Consider the following 19,660-nt stretch of genomic DNA (forward strand, 5'->3'; position numbering starts at 1 on the left):
TCCGACAGTCTCGCCCTCCAAGCAGCTGGATTACAGGAGCACGCCACAGCTCCCGGACTTACAACACTACCAAGTTGCAAAATTTTAACAGACGTCTTTTCTTTAAAAAGAAAAAAAAATAGTATTTAAACAGAAAAAAAAGAAAAAAAAACATTTGCTAGGACTCTGGAAAATTGAAATTTCTTCTGCTACAAGACCTGAGGATGTCAAATACCACTAGTGACGTCATGTGAGTAGAGACCATTAAACTGACTATCACTCACAGATTGCATTCCAGTCAAATATTTAGCTCCGAGTAAAACTTTCAACATATTTGCTAATTTTCGGTGGCAACAGTTGTAAGCTTTGTGAATTACAGAGCGATTTTGAACGCCAAACTGTCTAAAAGTAAGTACATATGTAATTATTTATTTCATTGTGTTTCTATGAAATAAAATTTAATACTGCATATTTTGTTCAAAATAAGTCACAGGTGTTGTAAATTAACTTTATAAAATGTATTTCTTATGTTAACTTATTTTGTTCGAAGAATTAAAACACAGTTTCTGTGAGCTAAAAATTCTATCTTGTTTTATTATTATAACGTGCTATAACGATTCGCTGCATTGAAGAGATTCTTATATTTTCTGTTCCTAAAGAAAAATAAAATTGGATTGAATCTATGCAAGTTTTTTCGGAGCTTGTCGGCTAGTAGCCGCGTTATTGTTTACATGAGCTCTGTTCTATTGCATAGATATCAATAACTTTATGCTCATCTTGGCATATTATTCTTCCCTTTTTTGTTTTTCTAAACTCTAAACGTGAATGTCAGATATTTTTTCTTGGAGATTCTGAATTTGCAATCAAATTGATCAGATCTGACACAATGCTGACAGGCTGACACTTTCTCCAATCCTTCCCCAAGTTTTTGACTCGGTTCTTCTTGAAAACGTTTTAATACAAAACACTCATTTCAGAATTTTCCAAGGGGGAGGCGAAGGGTTTATTGAATTCATTTTATAGGGAATAATAATATTTTAAGGGTAAAAAAAATCTTTGCCTTTACACAAATCTGCTGCCATAGGCTATATAACGCAAAACAACACTGACTAAAATTGTAGCAGAAGTTTTTTGCGTATTGCAGTCCAATGTACCCCAAGCACCGGGACATGTTGGTCCACTTTGCAAAGATGCGTTAAAAAATTAATATAAAAAAAGTTAATCAATTCAACATTTTCAAACAAACCTGGAGTAGTGAGAAATGTTTAATGAAACTTGTTATAGAAATCCAAACAGTTCATTAATTTTTTTGATAGGGTGAAAAAAGGAACAGTAAATAAATGGACCAACATGCCCCTACTCATTGTGAAATATCATGGGATACCAGTTAGTAATAATGAGTTGATAAGTTTTTGTTTATTTCAGAAATATATATGATGCTAGCTTTTTAAAAATACATTAAATTAAATTAAATCTTAATCAAAATTTTTAATTATTGGATGTTTTTTGGATTTCAGACTAAATTACAGCCATGCCTTCCCAAGATCCACCCATTTCTAAAGTGATTGTTCATCCTTTAGTTTTGTTGAGTGTGGTTGATCATTTCAATCGAATGGGTAAAATTGGGAATCAGAAAAGAGTCGTTGGAATTTTGTTAGGTTCATGGAAAGGAAAAGGGATTCTAGATGTTTCAAATAGTTTTGCCGGTAAGTACAGTAACTTATATTAGGCTCTGTTTTGTTTTCTTTTTTCGTATATGTAATGTCATTTCATGTATTTATTTATTGAACTCTTTTGTAAACTAATTCAAAAGTTTCATTCAAGCAGTTTTACTATATCATATTTTAATTTTTTTATGATTAAGTGGAATGTTGAAAATTGATTGAAACTAAAGTGCAGTTTGGGAGAATTGATTGCAGAAGTAAACAAAGAGAGTTGTTCGTTGGTGAGAACATTTGCTATATGAACAATGCTATTTTTCTTTGCATTGGCAATTCTTCTCTGGAACATTTGGCTTATCTTACTACACTGTTTTCGCATCCCATCGCCAATCAGACCAAGTATTGTCAAGTATCATGTTGCTTTATTTACTTCCATTATCAGTTTGACACAAGCCTGAACTAAGGAGGATAAATTTTGTGTCTGAAGTTGCAATAGTCCTTAATATCCCTCACTCAACGCTATATCTCAGAATATTTCTTTATCATCTTTGGAAGAGCAAGAAAATCGGGGCTGTTAAATTTTAACTGGTCAAAAAAAAAAAAAAAAAAAAAAAAAAAAATCAACCAGCTTGTTTTTATTTAAATCGCTTGAGAAGAGCCAGCATTAGAAAAACCAGCTTTTATCGAAAGTTTTTTATTTTAATCAAAATGAAAATTATATTTGTATCATTAATGTAATTAGAGTATTGTATTTGTAAATTCCACGAACAAGACTAACTAGTATGTTGTGGCCATCACGAAACTTTCTTCTATATTTTTCTTTTTTTTTTCTGATCCCTCCCCATGCTTGACAAGGAAGCAATATTCCCAACAAAAACAAAATTACACATGCAAAAACTTGACGACCATCCCAATGTCTGAATTATTGCAAAAGCAAAGCAAAGAGCGAAAATTGAAAGTTATTTCAAAAGCCTTGCTTGAATTAATTACAAATATTTTATTTGTTAACAAACATAAGATGGCAACAGTTAAAAATTTTAAATCATTGAGATCATATTTCCTATCATTTCCATACAATTAAAATCACGAGAAATACGCAGACGACAATCTATTACGATTTATCTTTCTTATTGTTGCATTAATAAAAATATTTTTATTCGCAAAAAAAAAAATCAACACCTCTTGGAGCGATCGGCGTCAAAATAGAACCAAAGCCTGTTTACATATGGATTCACATATATTCCAAATTTCAACCAGAACGTAGCATTACTTCTTGAGATAGGACACTCAAAATGGAAAAAAAGAACGGGTGATTGCGCTACCCCCCTTTTAGCTGTTGACACAAAAATAAAATCAGTTCTTATACCCACTAAGGGCTACTTGCCGATAAATTTTTCTTTCATTCCGTTCATTATTTCTTGAGATACAGCAGTCACAATTGACGACAAAAAACGTTCTACAGCTCAACCCCCGTTTGAGTTATTGACACCAAAATTGAATCAGCACCTGTTCCTGTTAATACCAACATATGGACCAAATTTTGTTTGATTCCGCCAGTAACTTCCTGAGGAATAGCAAGCACGCGTAACTCGAAAAACGTCCCATTGCTCCACCCCCCTTGGAGGAATTCGCGCCAAAAACTAATGGGCACAAGTTCACATAGGGGCACATATGTGTACTAAATTTCGTTCGATTTCATGCGGTAGTTTTTGTTGTAGAGCGGCCACAAAAAACTGGTCACACACAGACGTGACACACATACATACACACACACACACACATACATACACACACACAGACAGACAGACATTTTCCAAAAATGGTCGAAATGGACTCAGCACACCTCAAAACGTTCGAATCCGTCAAAATTCGAAATTCGAAAATTTGCACGAATCCAATACTTTCTTCTATATATTAGATATAGAAGAAAGTAAAAATTAGGTAGTTGTTACATAACATTGTACAGTACAAAAATTTAAAAAAAAAATGTTTCCCTATATTAGAAAATTAGTCTTTTTAAATGAAATTTAAATGATTATAAATGAGTTTTGTTGAAGTATTCAAAAAATCACATGCCATTGCCGTTGATATTACCAGTCATTTTATTCAGTCAGTAAATTAACAATGCACTTTTTTTTAGCGTTTTTTTTTTTGCCAAAACTTTTTCACTGTATAACAAGAAAAGTAAAAATCATTTATTGAAAAAGTAAACTTGGCTTTTATAAGAAAACCAACAAGTGCATATTGGTGAATGAATTTAAACTCTGCTGGAATGTTATACGCAGGGTATCCGCACACCTGGAAAATTGGGAAAAATCATGACTTATGACCAGAATTAAAAATGAACGTCTTGTAAATATTTTATCATTTTTGACAATCATGTACTACCGAAGATAAGGTTATTTTATTTTTTGTTTTAATAATTAATAAAGTAATTTAGTTCCAGGTAGCGTCTTAGCAGAGACTGTTTACAAGTTTGAATTTTTTCATTTAAATTTTCAACTTTTTCATACCTGGTCTTAAAAATTAACAAAGATCTTTCTGAAAGCAGGAAGTGTATTTAATCATATTTCATTTTAATGTTTCTTATATTTTTTTCCCTTACCAGATCATGTGCACATATAGAGGTACCACTATGGTTCTGATTGGTATTAATTATAATATTTTCTTTCTTTTCCTTTTTACAGTTCCTTTTGACGAAGATGAAAAAGATAAGAGTGTGTGGTTTCTAGATCATGATTATTTGGAACATATGTACGGCATGTTTAAAAAAGTTAATGGTAGGTTTGAAATTTTCTTCATTTTTTTTATCAAGGCTGATTGTGTTCTGGTTATGCTCTGAAATTCCATTTGTTTTGTTATGCTTTATTTGCTCACCTCTAAAGTTTTGTTTTCTCTTGCTCAATATTTTTGGGGATCATGTCAGTAATTTATTTTATTTACTGTTTTTACATCTGTTTGCATCTAATATGAGGATTGTACTTTTCTAATTTTTGATGATTTACTACATTTTGAATAAATAAAAATATCAAACTGAAAATTTGCAAACAAAATTTTGTGCTCTTTATAAGATTCAAATTTTAAAAATTTATGCTAAATCTGACTTAATTTTATATTTGCTTTAATCATGTTAAGGAGTTATGAATTTGTTTAGCGTAGAACTTTGAAGTGCAATTCTAAAATAATTTTGCTTAAATAAATTGTTTAATTTACCGATTTTATGCTATTGATAGCTTCATATTGAAAATTGCAATCATTTCGCGCCTGATAAGATTATTGGATTTTTTTCTTTTTTGGTGTTAATTACGTTTTGTTGAAACAAAAAAATTTTTTTTTTCATTTTTATTAAAATCATAAAATTGAAAAGAATATAATTAAATTCTGTGCTTTTTTAAGAGTCAAAGAGCAAAAAATTAATTCTGAATTCTTGACTTAATTTAATTTTTTAAAGCATATATAATATCTCTAGTTAATATTTTATTTCAGTATTGATGAATATGTTAAAGGGATTCTGATTATTTATTGTCAAAATGTATTTGATTATGATAATGAGTTTCTTCTAAGTATATGCTTTTAATATAATAAGAATAACTTTTATTCTTTTTTTTTATTTTTTTAAAGGATTAATATTTTCTTCATTTTGTTAATGAAAAGAGCTTTGATTGCACTGTCCAAATAATTTGTAATTACATTGAACATTTCATTTTGTATTTTAGCTCGTGAGCGCATTGTTGGATGGTATCACACTGGCCCAAAGCTTAATCAGAATGATATCGCAGTAAATGAACTAATCAGGAGATATTGTCCAAACTCGGTAAATAGTTTTAAAATCTTGTTTTGTTTTAAATTGATTGACTGAGAGCAGTGACACATGAGACATTATTTGCTGGAAACTTTTCCACACCCAGAGTAGAGAAGACTGAAGCTTCTGGTACTGACGCAAGTGACAATGAAGCCTACTAGCAAGATTGCGTTAAAAAACTAAATCCACAGTTTCTGCTTTTCACAGGAGTGTGGGAGTGCAAAAAAGCGGAGTATTGTTGGGAACTGGAGCTCACACACGAGATGATTTCTGCAGCTATTCTGGCAAGGTTTACTTCCTTTTACAAAGTAAAGGAAGTATTGTATTTGCAAAAAAAGTTTTGTCTCATAAATAGGCATTAATTTCTATTTTGTTTGCCCCCTAATGAATGTTGAGTTTTTTTTTCAACCTGACCACACGTGGATTGAAAAAAAAACCCTAAGAATGCATAAACACCCGAAATATCCATTTTTACGACCCCCGAATTACGAGTTCTCTCGTGACGTGTGTATGTGCGTATGTATCTCGCATAACTCAAGAATGGTATGTACTAGAAACTTGAAATTTGGTATGTAGACTCCTAGTGAGATCTAGTTGTACACCTCCCCTTTTTGGTTGCCTTCGGATGTTCCTAAGGGGGTCTTTTACACCTTTTTGGAGAAAAATCAGTGTTAATATCAATTATGCAAACTCAAGTGGTGTTATAATTTGGCAAACATTTGCCAACATATCAGCAAGCTTTTAGTCACCAAGTTTTTTTGCCAACTTGGCAAAAAATATGGCTTTTTTTTTTTTAAATTTTAAATGTGGTTTCATTTTGGCCACTATTGGCGATATTTAGAGAGCTAACCATTGAATCACAGTAAAATGTCCAATATTGAGAAAATTAATCTGTATAAAACGTTTTTTGCTTCAGTTCGCAACAACAAACTTGGGGCAAAATATTTAAAGTGTTTCTTTGCTTACTCCAAGGCACTAATATTATCATTAAATAGGCGTAAAAGGAAGTCATGTGATGCACACATCAGCTCGTTTTTTTTTATATTATGACATTCATATTTTATTTCTTTAGCAGCTGCATATTGCACTTTTACTAACTGTTGGTCACTATATGTGTTCAGAAATGTTGCTTTTATAGTCGATAGATTTTAACTGCTTAGCAGTTAATAGATTTTTTATCACTAAAATAAATATATTTTTTATTACTAAAAGTAATCTGATTTTTTAAAAACATATTTTTTAAAAACTTGAGGAACTTTCCTTTGACATCAAATTAAAACTGTTCATCTCAAACCTGTCCAGCTCAAACACCAACTTATATAAAGTATTTTCACTTTCCATTCAATTATAGTACATTCAACCTTTTTCCTCATGTTTATTTTAAGGAAATTTCACAAACACCTCCATATTTTGAATTCCAGATTTGGATTTTGAATTTGGTCCTCAGTGACCTTTATCAACAATTGACCTTGTAGACGAAAACTATTGCTTCTAATATCAGCAGTCATATACAGTGCAATCTAAGTAACTCAACACCCCAAGGGAACATGAAAATATGTCAACTTAAGCGGATATAGACTTACTATGGTTTCATAATTTCAATAACTAACGAGTTTCTGTACCACTTACTTTCACATCATGAAAATTAATGCTAGGAAGTAAGTGTTTTTTTTTTTTAAATTGCAAAGAGAATACGATACTACTAGTAAAGAATTCAACTGTTTTGGCAGTATAAATATTTTATTTTATAGCTAAAATACTTTTGATGATTTCTTTTTTACTTTGTCTTACGTACTTAAGTGAATTATGGTTAGTTTAGCCGGAGTCTACTGTATAATTTATTGCATTCACTCTCTTTCAAGAATAGTTTTATTCTTGACTTATATATTTTTCTTTTTTCCTGATGAATCCTTAGGTTTTGGTAATTATTGGTGCAAAGCCAAAAGACCTGGGACTTCCTACTGAGGCATATATTGCTGAAGAGGAAGTACATGATGTAAGTATATTTCCTCATGTTACTTGAAAAAAAAAAATAATAACACTAGTCAGCACCAAAAATGCATCCAGCTCCAAAACAACTATTTCCGAAGCATTTTTCTCCTCTAAACACAAAATTCACCATAAAAGTTGAGATTAGCTCTAGTTTTCAAGGTACAGAGCCAACTAGGATGGTGAAATCTTTATAATGCTCTTTTTTCCTGGCAGATAAAAACATCCCCCATGAGACTGACTTCTAAACTTCAACCCCAGGTTGAGATAGAAAATCTCACTTCATGAAAACTGCAATTCACTTCAGGAAATTTAAATTCTGGGAAGAGAAATGCCTAAAATGAGCCTCTAGTTGATCCATTCATTTCTGATTCCACCCATGCTCATTCTGCTGGGAAAAATGAAGAACTTTGTGAAAGCTGCATACAAGGACAATTTTCCAATACCTTAAGGTAAATTTCCAAGATATATTGAAGTTAAGGTTAATATGAGAAATTTCAACAGCACTTCAAATACACGCAGTTATAAAGATCAGTTTTTGAAAGAAAAAAAAAATTGCGAAGGTTGAAAAAATCTAAGCCTTTAAGGGTGTATTAAAAGTATTTCTAAGCAACAGAGAAGACAAGAACTACAAACAGTTGGTCAAACAATCCCTATGAAAGTTCTGTGACCACTCATGAATGATGTACCTCTGAAACTCTATTTCGTTCACTTCTTCCGGTATATTTTGTTTGAAAACTATTGCTGCGAGTAGTAAGCATGATAAAAGGTTTCACCAAGAAATCCTTACAATGGGACGCGATACGGACAAAAAGTTCCTTTTTTGTTGACTAGTGTAATTTGAGCTTTTAATACTCTGCTTGGTGAATTGTGTTATTAAACCACATGAGGGTCTATTCGTGTCAAATCATCCAAGCCACAGGGTTGATAAGGTTTTGTACACTGCTTGTTTTGCCATGTAAATACCATTGTTTTTACTGTCCTGTCCAAAACTACATTTTCAGAGACTGTATTTTGTGAGAAAATATCATGTAAATCTTTGTGTCTTCTTAACAGCCTAGCAGTGTATGTGTATGTAGAAGAACAATAAGACTGATCTACATTGATGTAAGATGTGATCTACATTGTGTTTACATGTAGCACAAATGAATTATGTTAAGATTTAAATTAATAGCTACTGACTAACTTAGAAAAATAAATGGAAGGTTCAATTTGAGTTTTTAATAGCTCAGAATTTGCCCTCTCTTCCTCCTTATTTTGATTTTTTTTTCATGCAACTCATGAGATAGCTGTCTTCTTATTACTTGCCCAATGGCCCAAAAGCTACTTGCCAACATGTAATATATGTTTATACAAAATTTATTTTTGTATATGTTTATACAAAATAATACATGAAAATCAACTATAATATAGAGTCATTTCATTTCAAATCAGGCAGGCAGGTACGAAAAGTGTCATATGACCATCACCGTTTTTTTTTTGAAAAAATTACTGTAGTTACAACTAAGGAACACATGAAATATCCCAAAAGGATTTTGCAAGAGAAAATTTTTTTTCTTCAGTTACAGCCTACTAAAATTCTGCACAAAATCCGCCATTTTGGAAAAAACCAGCAAAACCCTCCATTTGAAATGGACACTATTTCAAAAGTATTTAACCTATTTGAATAATTATTTTTTTCTAAAAATAAATAAGGACCTATATAAGGTCACTTTCAAAAAATCATAAAACATTTTATGGGAAAAAATACAGGATGCGGTGTATATCCACTTGTTAAGCATTAGATGGGGTTCAAATGAGACAATTTTTAGATTTAAAAAAAATGAGTTTTTTGATTCATCTTGCTTCAAAAATAGCTTATTTTTGAAAATTTTCAGAATTTCCAATTTTATTTCTAAGGCTGTATGCATCTAAGGATTATAATAAAATATCTTATTAAGCTATCATATAAAGGCTTTAGACTGCCATCTCTGTTTAGTAAACAAACCTTTTTTTTTCATGGAGAAAAAAAATCATAAAATCGGGAAAAAGGCAGTTTTTTTGCCACAAAAATAATTTTTTTCTTTATCAAAAAAAAAAAAAAAAACATTTCGAAAACGATGTCTAGAGGTGTATGGGTTCTTATTTATTTTTAGAAAAAAATAAATACTTTTGAAATAGTGTCCACTTCAAATGTAGTGTTTTGCTGGGTTTTTTTTTCCAAAATGGCCGATTTTATGCAGAATTTTAGTAGGCTGTAACGGAAGAAAAAAAAAATTCTTGCAAAATCCTTTTGGGATATTTCATATGTCCCTTAGTTGTAACTACTGTAATTTGTTTAAAAAAATCGGTGATAGTTATGTGGCAGGCCCTGCCTGATATGAAATGGAATGGCTTTATAGGATATATAGTGTTGAGGCTTATTAGTAAAAATAATAAATCATTGCCTGCCCTCAAATAAGCTGGGGCGTATAGTATTTTCTTGGTTTTTACCATGGATTGTACCAGTGAAAACCTAGTTTTTCCCCATGTCCTGGTCAAAACTAGTTTTTCCCAATAAAAACCCAATCCTGAATAAAATCATTTTTTTTTCTTGTTATTTGGGTGTATCAATAATATTTTTTTTTTATTAATAGGATGGAACACCTACTACAAAAACGTTTGAGCATGTGGCAAGTGAAATTGGGGCCGAGGAAGCTGAAGAAGTTGGTGTGGAACACTTGCTTAGGTATTTATTAGAACACTTTTACCTTTGGTGTAATATATTTCTCAAATTATTAGGAACAGATGAAATATGTGTGAAAAAAAGAAAAAAAAATTTTTTTGAATTCAGAATAACCTTGATTTTTCAAAATTTTTTATTGAAATAATTTTACAAAATTTTTCCTCTTGCTCCCAGAAAGTCTTAAAACATCTACCGGTATACTATTTTATTAGTCGGACCCCGATTTAACAGATTCATTGGGACCGAAAATTTTATATGTTAAATCAGGATTATTCGTAATATCAAGATGTGAAAAAAAATTTTAAAAAAAACTGCACTTACCTTATCTAAAAACTTTAAATGCATCTGCGCAAAAATATCCGTAATTAGAAAGTGTGCACTTTTTACTCAGCATTTCGCGACTCTACACACTAGTTAACTTGAAATTTTAATGTACAGAGTAATAGATGTTTGAAAATTTCCTTGATACTTGACTCGAAATATTCTCTTTTGACTTTATGGAGAAAAGAAAATACTCTGTCATTTACAGCTTGCTGCATGAGATATATTTTTAAACCAACTTCAAAAAGGAGGCAGTTATCAATTCATACCGTATGTATGTTTTTTTTTGTTTGTCCACTCATAGCGTCTTACCTAGTGAACCGATTTTGATGATTCTTTTTTTAGTAAATTTTATGCAATTTCCCTATTAAATGATTAAAATGATATTGTAGCGAAGTTCGCACTTTTCATCCGAGGATAACGGTGGCTCAGTGGTAGAATTCTCGCCTCCCACACAAGTAGGGATGGAAGTTTTAGTTCCTTTCGAGGAATTAGTTCGTTTAGTTCATCTCAACCTTGTGAACTAGTTCAATGAACTAGTTCAAATGAACTATTCAGAGCTTTTTGGCGGGAAAATATAGTCACATGGTGCCAGATAGGTAGTTCTCCCTTTTTAAAGGACGGGGGGGGGGGGGGATTTTGCAATTTGCCGGGCTGTGGAAATTTGGGCTGATTGAATTTTCGCGTATTTATGTATAATTTTTGGAGAATTTCCGCGTATTTATTTATATTTTTCGGTTTAATTATCAAAACTAATATTTTTTAACAATCAGGGGTTAAAACCTGGGGTGGGGGGAGGGGGTCATGGCACAGGCTGCGCCATTGAAATTTTTAGGGGGAGGGGTAGTAGGGGTATTTTTTCTTTTTTTCGGGGGAGGCTCCTGCTTTGGGGGGATTCGTGATTTTTAGAGGGTTGCGCCTTTGCTCAGGGGGGGGGGGACCCCTTGAGCAATACATTAGTGCATATATGCACCTTTACAATTATTTTCAACTCATTTTCTTTTACCATTAAGTATTTATGTTGATTTTTAATTTATTGCGTCACACTTCATGTTTTGTGTTAAAGTTTCGTCATTTTAGAGATTCGTTGGTCTTGTTACAAAAATTAATGTTTCTGAGTTATTCATTTTTGTTTTCATCCTCACATTTACTGTCAAGAGCATTTTTTAATTCTCAATCGATAGCGTACACAGACTTAGTGCGCCCCCCCCCCCCCCCGCTTATAGAATAGAAAGTGCAAAAGTTAAAATTAAATAATAATAATAAATTTTAACATAGTATTATTTTAGAACATGCGGCCTCCTACCTCTTGCCCTCCCCCCCTCGCGCCCAGGATTTTCATTAACTACTCAAGTTATTCTCCCCCCCCTTCATTTCGCCACTAATTCGCTAAGAATATTTTCTGGTTCTGCTCTGCAAACAATTCATGGCAAGAGAGCTGTATTAACTGAAATGTTTTAATGTATTGGTTTTGAATTCAATGTATTTTATGATATGATTGTGTTCCTTTTTCATTTTCTTTTGAATATTTTAAACTCTCAAATATTTTGCTGAAATATTTTGCCTTGAAAGCGACTGTAGGAATTCGGGAGAACAAACTGACGCCCTCTTGCCTCAGGCAGCAACTTTTTAAGGGCGCCCTCATTTGTGTTTTTCTCGTTGAAACTCCTTATAAAAACTCAAAAAAAAAAAAATTAGACAAGGCGCCAGTTTCAAAAGATATACAACGACTAGGAAAGATTGTAGAGCCAGCACTGAAAAGTGATAATTTACTTAACACAACCAAAACGATGTACTACGACATGTTAAAAAAAAAAAAACTTATGGAGATTAATTCAAAAACTATAAAAAAATAAAAAATACTTAAGGGGCCAACAAACTTGACTAGTTGCGAAATTTTCAAAACACATTGAGCAAATGATATTGTACTCATTTTATGAAATATTGTATTTTTATTGTATTTGAAAACAATGATTTTTACGGTGTTGCGGGCGTAACACGTACAAGTCAATATTTGTATACTACACAAATTGTTTTTAAAAAGTTGATGCTTCGTTTATGATACATATAAGGGTTCCTTTTATTGGAATATACCACAATAAAATGCCTAAAAATTCCAGGGGAAAACTGCAAATTTATGCGCAAAAATCTCACACCCGTGCAAATGGATTGAGAAAAATATGAGTTTTAGGAAAGGCAGAACATTTTTATTAGAAAGCACAAAAAAGTCATTCCTAATTTCATTTGCACTGTCGAAAGTGGAAAAAAAATTCTTTACAAAGCCTTTTTCTTTTCATTTTAAAGTCTATTTGTGCAATGGAAATAATTTGAAGTTTAAATTAAAAAACAAAATAATAATCTGTCAATTTAATTCTGAAATAAGTGCACCCAATGCATGTGACGAGGCGCACATACTCCGCCTATTTCACTAATCACTCCACATCCATCGTGCATCGCGATTGAATTGAAAGGAAAGTCAAGAATATTCCCGAACTTTCCCCCACCCGCCTCTGTTAAACAATAGCTCCATTGAATCTTGAATGACTGAATGAAAAGCAGATGCACTGCGAGAGACACACAGGAAAACTGGTCGAACTAGATGAAATCGAACTAGATGCAATACTGAACTAAACAGCTTTTAGTTCAGGGAACTAGATTTCTAGTTCAGTGAACTAGATGAGGAAAAGAACTACTGATGAACTAGATGCCAAATCGAACTAAAGAAATCGAACTAAGAACTAAACGAACGAACTAGTTGCCAAATCGAACGAGAAAAAGAGAACTAAACGAAATCGAACTAAGAACTAAATGAACGAAGAACTAAACGAACTAAGAACTAAACGAACTTGTGAACTAGATTGTTTTCTACTGAACTAAAAGCTGAACTAGTTCGATTGAAAGACCCGTTCACTGTGACCGGGTCCGAACTAAACGTTCCATCCCTACACACAAGCGACCCGGGTTCAAATCCCGACTAGGACAAAGTGAATTTTACTAAAATTTCGTTTCTACTGTTTCCCGTATTTTCTCGAATCTTCTATTAATTTCTGTATCTTTCCAAGTCTGGGAAGTTCCAGCACTTTCTCAAGTTGTATATAAGGAGATGTAACATTTATTCGTGGTTCTGAATAAAGATCTCGAGTATTCGCTTCATTTGGCTTTCACATTGTCTTCGCTATCTTCATCTACGCGACAAAATGAAATTCATTGTTATAAAAGTTTGGTGCCATATAACAGTAACATTAATAGTAATTGTAATGATAATTTTGAATGAAGGCTTCTCTGAAGCAAGCATCAAATTTCTTCAAGGGATACTTCGATAATGGGGAATCTGGCGCTGTCGTCTCATTTTTGGAGTAAATAATTTTATTTTAGTAACCCTGCTGATTTATAGTAACCCTATGTGAATTATCAAAATCTTCCTTTCTTCAGTGCTATTGCTCCATAGTAGGGGTAAACCTAACCTGGAAGCGAGGTGATGCAGTGATTAGGATCTGCTTAGCCTTCACAATGCTACCATTAGGTTTGACTCAACTACTCTGTAGTATTTTTATCGTTATCACCTATGCCGATAACAGATGATCGGGGCTAAGTAAGAAAATACAGGATTGCATCATGAGCAACTTAGATGCTGTGGAATGTAAATTAGTTAGGAAAAACATAATACTTAAATGGTTATAATTAAATTAACTACACATGATTTCCAGAGAGAAACAAAGATAAGTTTTTAGTGCCAATCGCTTAAAGTTTAACGTGTGTCAATAGTTTTTTTTTTAGTATGGAGCATTTTTAAGAAAAAAATGTGAAGTTTCGTGATGGTAACTTCTTATTATTTCTGAAATACCTACATTTACACTAAAAAGAATGAAATAAAAAAAATTTGAAAAAAAAAAAAATAGAACCGACTTCAAAATTGCTCTAAAAAGTGAAAAATAATTTTATTCTTCAAACACCATCGATAATACTTTTAAACATAATTTTTGAAGTTGGCGCAAAAATGATAAATAAAATCATTCACAGTCATAACTCAAATACAACTATAAATTTAACCAGGACCAGTTTCTTCACTATCACATACATTATGCATTGATGACAGCATATTTGAATAGCGATATAAATGTTTCGTTCGTAACTTTGGATGCTTTTCTGAAAAAAAATATGAACGAAGCATGGTTACACTGGATTTTAGGTTTTGTTTTTGCGCCAACTTCAAAAATTATGTTTAAAAGCATTATCGATGATTTTTAAAGAATAAAATTATTTTTCACTTTTTAGAGCAATTTTAAAGTCGGTTCTATTTTTTTTTTTTTCAAAATTTTTTTTAGTTTCCAACTCATGTAAAACATTAGAGAGAGAACTCAAAAGAGCAAGTTTTAATGGGAGTACTATCTCTGTCTGCATCAGAATTGCTATTTATTGGTTGCCCTATCAGCCGTCAAAAATTGCAGACTCAAAGAAAAGTCTTTTTCTGCTTCGTACAATATACATATATCATTTGGAAAACAATCCAATATTTCCTAACTCAAACTAACAAAAAATTTTTTCTTATGGCTGTTAAAATAATTCGTTAATTCGAGGTTTATTATACGGTAAATAGGGGTTTTTGCCTTCATTTTAGTTGAGGGAAAAAAAATTTGCTAAATCACAAAATTCATTAAATAAGGGTTCGTTAAATTGGGGTTCAACTGTATTATGGACCATTAGTTATTCCCATGCCCCCTTCCTTTTATCATCTTAATGTGCTGACTCCTCCAAATGCTGCTTCCGACAATTTGACTGAGTACCCCTCCCCCAAAAAAAGCCCCCACTAAAATCTTTTTAAAATACTTTCTTTAGAAATTTCTAAGGTTTTGTTTGCCTCATCACCTCTCCCTCCACGCACACGCTCCCACACCCCCCCCCCCCCCACAAAAAAAAAAAAAAAAAAAACTTGGTCTCCTACTTAAGAGGCTAAAGCCTTTTAAATAACTTCTCTAGATATTTGAAAGGTATAGTCTGCATCATAACCCCTCCCCCCATTGACACCCTTGTTAAGCTATTGTTAGAATAAATTGTTGGACTAATATATATATATATATATATATATATATATATTTTCCAGCCATATATATATATATATATATTTTGAAGTTGTTCAATGATTTTTTTATATTGCTTTTATATTGCAGAGTTGCAGATACTTTACTTATATAATATTCATTGCATTTATATCCTTTTGCAACCCCCCTCCCTCCAAAAAAAAAAAAAAAAATGAATAGGTAGGCCTAAATATATAGAAAATATTGATATTTGGAGAGCAAAGAAACAGTATTAAAATTCTGATATCGACTAGCCCTATTGTGTATATATAATTTAATTTAGATATTGCTGTGTACATTTTATTTTATTTATTTATTTATTTTTTTGCCTTATATTTCTTTTTAAAAAAATCCTATGTTTTCTGAATTGGTCGCTTTGATCCTAAGTAAAATGGTTACAAGAAAGCTCTGTTTGCTTTTTGTATTTAAATTCACTCCGTATTTGCCTCATGCATTTGAGTTAATTATCACCTGCTGAATAATATCAGCTAAAAGGTAATAATTACTTTTGTTTTAATTTTTGCCCCAAAGAGATATTAAAGATACCACCCTTGGAACACTATCACAGAGAATCACTAATCAGCTACGTGGTCTAAAAGGACTTCATTCACAGATAGCGGATATAAAAGATTATTTAGACCAAGTAAGTTTGAATTTAACTGTGTTTTAAGTATTTTGTTGTCAGCAGCTGTATGAAAACTTATTTTTTACTGTGCCTCCAGGAAATTTGGAGGTTCTTAAAGCTTTGTTATTTTAAGATTCTTGCTTTCTTAATAAATGTGTTTTCTTTTGCATCCACTTGTTGCTATTTTCCCTTCTCGTTAAAGAGCCATTCTTTTTTTTTTTTTTTGTTTTGTTTTAGGGTCATTCCATATAAAATCAACAAATTTTTAGATATTTTCGTGCCGCACAACATTTGATTTTGATGAAATTTAGTAGGTAATATGTATTAATATTCTGACCTTCGTAACCGTAATACTTTTTTCTTGCAAAAAGTTTTATTTCCAAGATAAAACATTTTTTGCTCTGCAGATGAGAAATTTGGCAGGTTTGATCCTTTCCCTAAAAGCTCTAATAAATTCATTTAAATTAATAGAAAGATCAAACACAGCTTATTGTAAAGCTAAACAAATAAACTTTTGGTTCCATAGTCAAAAAAAAAAAAAAAAAAAAAAAAAAAATATATATATATATATATATATATATATATAATCTTGTGATAGGTAAATATATAAAAAATTACATGTGTAATATTTTCAGTACATTTGCCCAATGGGCATACAGAAAACTTGAATAAATTTACTGTTTATAAAAACTGCTCATTATGATAGTCTGTTGGCAGTTATTAATCATTTTTCCCTGAAGTTCCTCATATGGCATTACATTTCTACAATTTCTCACGTCACTTCCATGACGAGATGTTCCTTCACTAAGAAATGAGGAAACTCATTTGCTATTGTCATGGAATGGCTCAAAACTTTCAATGTGAAAGTTTTTCGTGAAGTGTCATCAATGTTGCATTCTTGTTGGTTTTGTCCTCTTTTATAATTTTCGAAAGCTCTTCTTCAGTGAGCTCTGAATCGTGCAAGTTTTGCTTATAAGCACTCTAAAATGCAATTCATTGCATGTTGTCTGCAATCTCAGGAGTTTGAATTTTGAAAGTTGGGAAAAATTTTTCTTTGCTATTCTGTATTAAATTAAAACCTAAACAAAAAAAACGTGAAATGAAAGTCTACTGTATAGTGTAGGAAATATGCGGTATCGCATCACAGTTTGCAATTCGAAATATATGATACAGGATACAACATTGTAAGTCTGATCAAAAATTTTGCAGTGCAATTTTTTTTTTTTTTTTTCAAATGTGAATAACAAAACTACATGTTGATACAGCGTACTTAATTATTTTAGGTGACTATTTTTGTTAATAAATAGAGTGCAAATAATAAAAAAAATTTTAATGGTATAAATTTAATTTTTTAAAATTTTCATGTCCTAAATATTCGTGTATTTGTAGAAGCACTCATTTGTACCAGTTCTTCTATTTTATTAGTGATAAAAGTCTAACCAAAGTCATTATTCAAAACATTTTAAATGCACACATTAAAGATGGCATTTTTCAAAATTTGTTTGTTTTCTTGTTGAAAATGGTTTTTTGCAAATGTCATAAAGCTGCTCCTCAAATTTACAGAACTGCTTCTCAATATCAGAATTGGAGAAGCAGTATTGCTCCCCAAAATTAAATCGTTATTTCTCACACTGTTACTATATTCATATTAATGAAACCTCTTTGATTCTACCATTTATTATCTGCTATAAATTAATCAAAACTGCTGCACAAATGTTTTCGAATTCACTCATTTGTTTGCTTTACTTTATATTTTTAGGTTGTAACAGGGAATCTGCCTGTTAACCATACCATAATATACCAGCTTCAAGATATTTTTAATTTGCTGCCTGATGCAAGTGTTCGAGAGTTTGTCAAGTCCATGTATGTTAAAACTAATGACCAAATGCTTGTGGTGTATTTAGCTTCATTATCGAGATCAGTAATAGCTCTTCATAATTTAATTAACAACAAAATTACGAATAGAGATGCTGAAAGGAAAGAGACTAGCAAAAAAGAAGAAGTGAAAGAGAGAAAAGATAAAGAAGACACAAAGGCAGATGAAAAGAAAAAAGATGTGAAAAGTACTTAAAAGATTTTGTTATTTTTATTAATAATTTTATTGCTAAATAAAAAAAGTATAAAAACTTATACATTTTTGTTATTTTAGCTTTTTGGGAAGCATGGAAACAAAAAATTCAATATTTGTGTCAATTTGATTCCCAAGCATATGTCAACAAAAAAAATTTTTTTTTTTTTTTGGGGGGGGGGTAAAATTAAACTAGACAAGCCAATTATACTTTGCTTTCAGTGAAATTTCTCGACTTTATGTTAGGAAAACTACTTTTGATCCCAGCTGTTAATTATAGAAATACAAGTAATTTTTGAAGTAGGCTTCTTTATAAAAAAAATTCAACGTAATGCAGCTTGGCAAGGAAAGTGACACAACTCAAAATTTTGAAAAAATATACTAACTACTGATTTAAAATTGATTTTTTTTTCCTTTTTTGTCGTAAAACTTGCACAAAGCTAGCTCAAATAACTGGCACATGGTGGCATAAAAACAATATAATCAATAGTGACTCATTATTAAAATTTTATAATTTAGAAGAAAATTTTCTGAACTTCGTATGCATCAACAAAACCTAACTAGTAAACATCAGATCATAATTTTTGCACGTAATGTAATATTAGAGACTAAATCGCTCAACACTACCTATTGCTTAAAACCTTGGATTTCCTCCAATGCTGCTTTTTTTCTTCAGTTGTGCTGTCACTTTCTTTGCGAGGGTGGGATATTTCATCAGCTTTTTCTTTTTGAGAAGCTTTAAATTGTTGTTTCTTTGAAATTTCACCACTTATGTAGCTTTTACTTCATACCTTTTCAACTGTCCAAAATTTTTAATTTTTGAGATTTGATTCTCATTTCTGCATCATTATGACTTTAATTATTGTATTTTTTGCTTCATTTATTCTAACAGCTTCGTGCATCTTCATTAGTTTTGTATTGATGAAGATTAAAAGTGATTTCTCCAACCTTGTTCTAGCCTTAAGAGAGTACACCAATAGCACAAGGGCAATATTTCCAACATTTGTGTGGTCGTCTAATTTTTGCATAAGTAATTTTATTTTGGGAACCCTATGCAAGTAGATATTCTTTTGTTTATGCACGCAAAGGAAAAACATTCCTCGCTCAGGCATTGATGCCGAAAATTGAATACCAATAAATTATGATCGCCAATTTTCCAATAATTTCCAGCTCAAGGTGTAGTAGAGCCTGTTTTGCTTGTTTTCATACCCAGGCCACATCCATTTTTCTTGTCCCTTTGAATGGTTATATCTTGTGGGCAATATGATAATTGGTTATTAACAAATCACCCGATTTTAAAATTGTTCAGTGATTATTAATGACCCATTGTTTTTAATACTAACCAAATGAATCATTAACCTAACTGTTATTATGTACACCTACACTTTATACAGTGAAACCTGTGTAAGTGGCTTGAAAACAGAGGTCAACTT

General features: G+C 31.5%; 1 protein-coding gene across 1 annotated transcript; it reads left to right on the plus strand.

The window, feature by feature from the left end:
- The first annotated feature begins 316 nt into the window (after positions 1–316).
- LOC129227031 (26S proteasome non-ATPase regulatory subunit 7-like) lies at positions 317–18,291 on the plus strand. The gene is made up of 8 exons (XM_054861666.1): positions 317–387; positions 1,497–1,685; positions 4,328–4,420; positions 5,357–5,454; positions 7,358–7,438; positions 10,047–10,138; positions 16,066–16,177; positions 17,919–18,291. Exons 2-8 carry the CDS (start codon positions 1,511–1,513, stop codon positions 18,228–18,230), a joined length of 963 nt encoding a protein of 320 aa, XP_054717641.1. The 5' UTR covers positions 317–387; positions 1,497–1,510; the 3' UTR covers positions 18,231–18,291.
- The last annotated feature ends 1,369 nt before the right edge of the window (positions 18,292–19,660 follow it).

Source organism: Uloborus diversus, chromosome 7 (assembly GCF_026930045.1).
Source record: "Uloborus diversus isolate 005 chromosome 7, Udiv.v.3.1, whole genome shotgun sequence".
In the NCBI taxonomy this organism is placed as follows: domain Eukaryota; kingdom Metazoa; phylum Arthropoda; class Arachnida; order Araneae; family Uloboridae; genus Uloborus; species Uloborus diversus.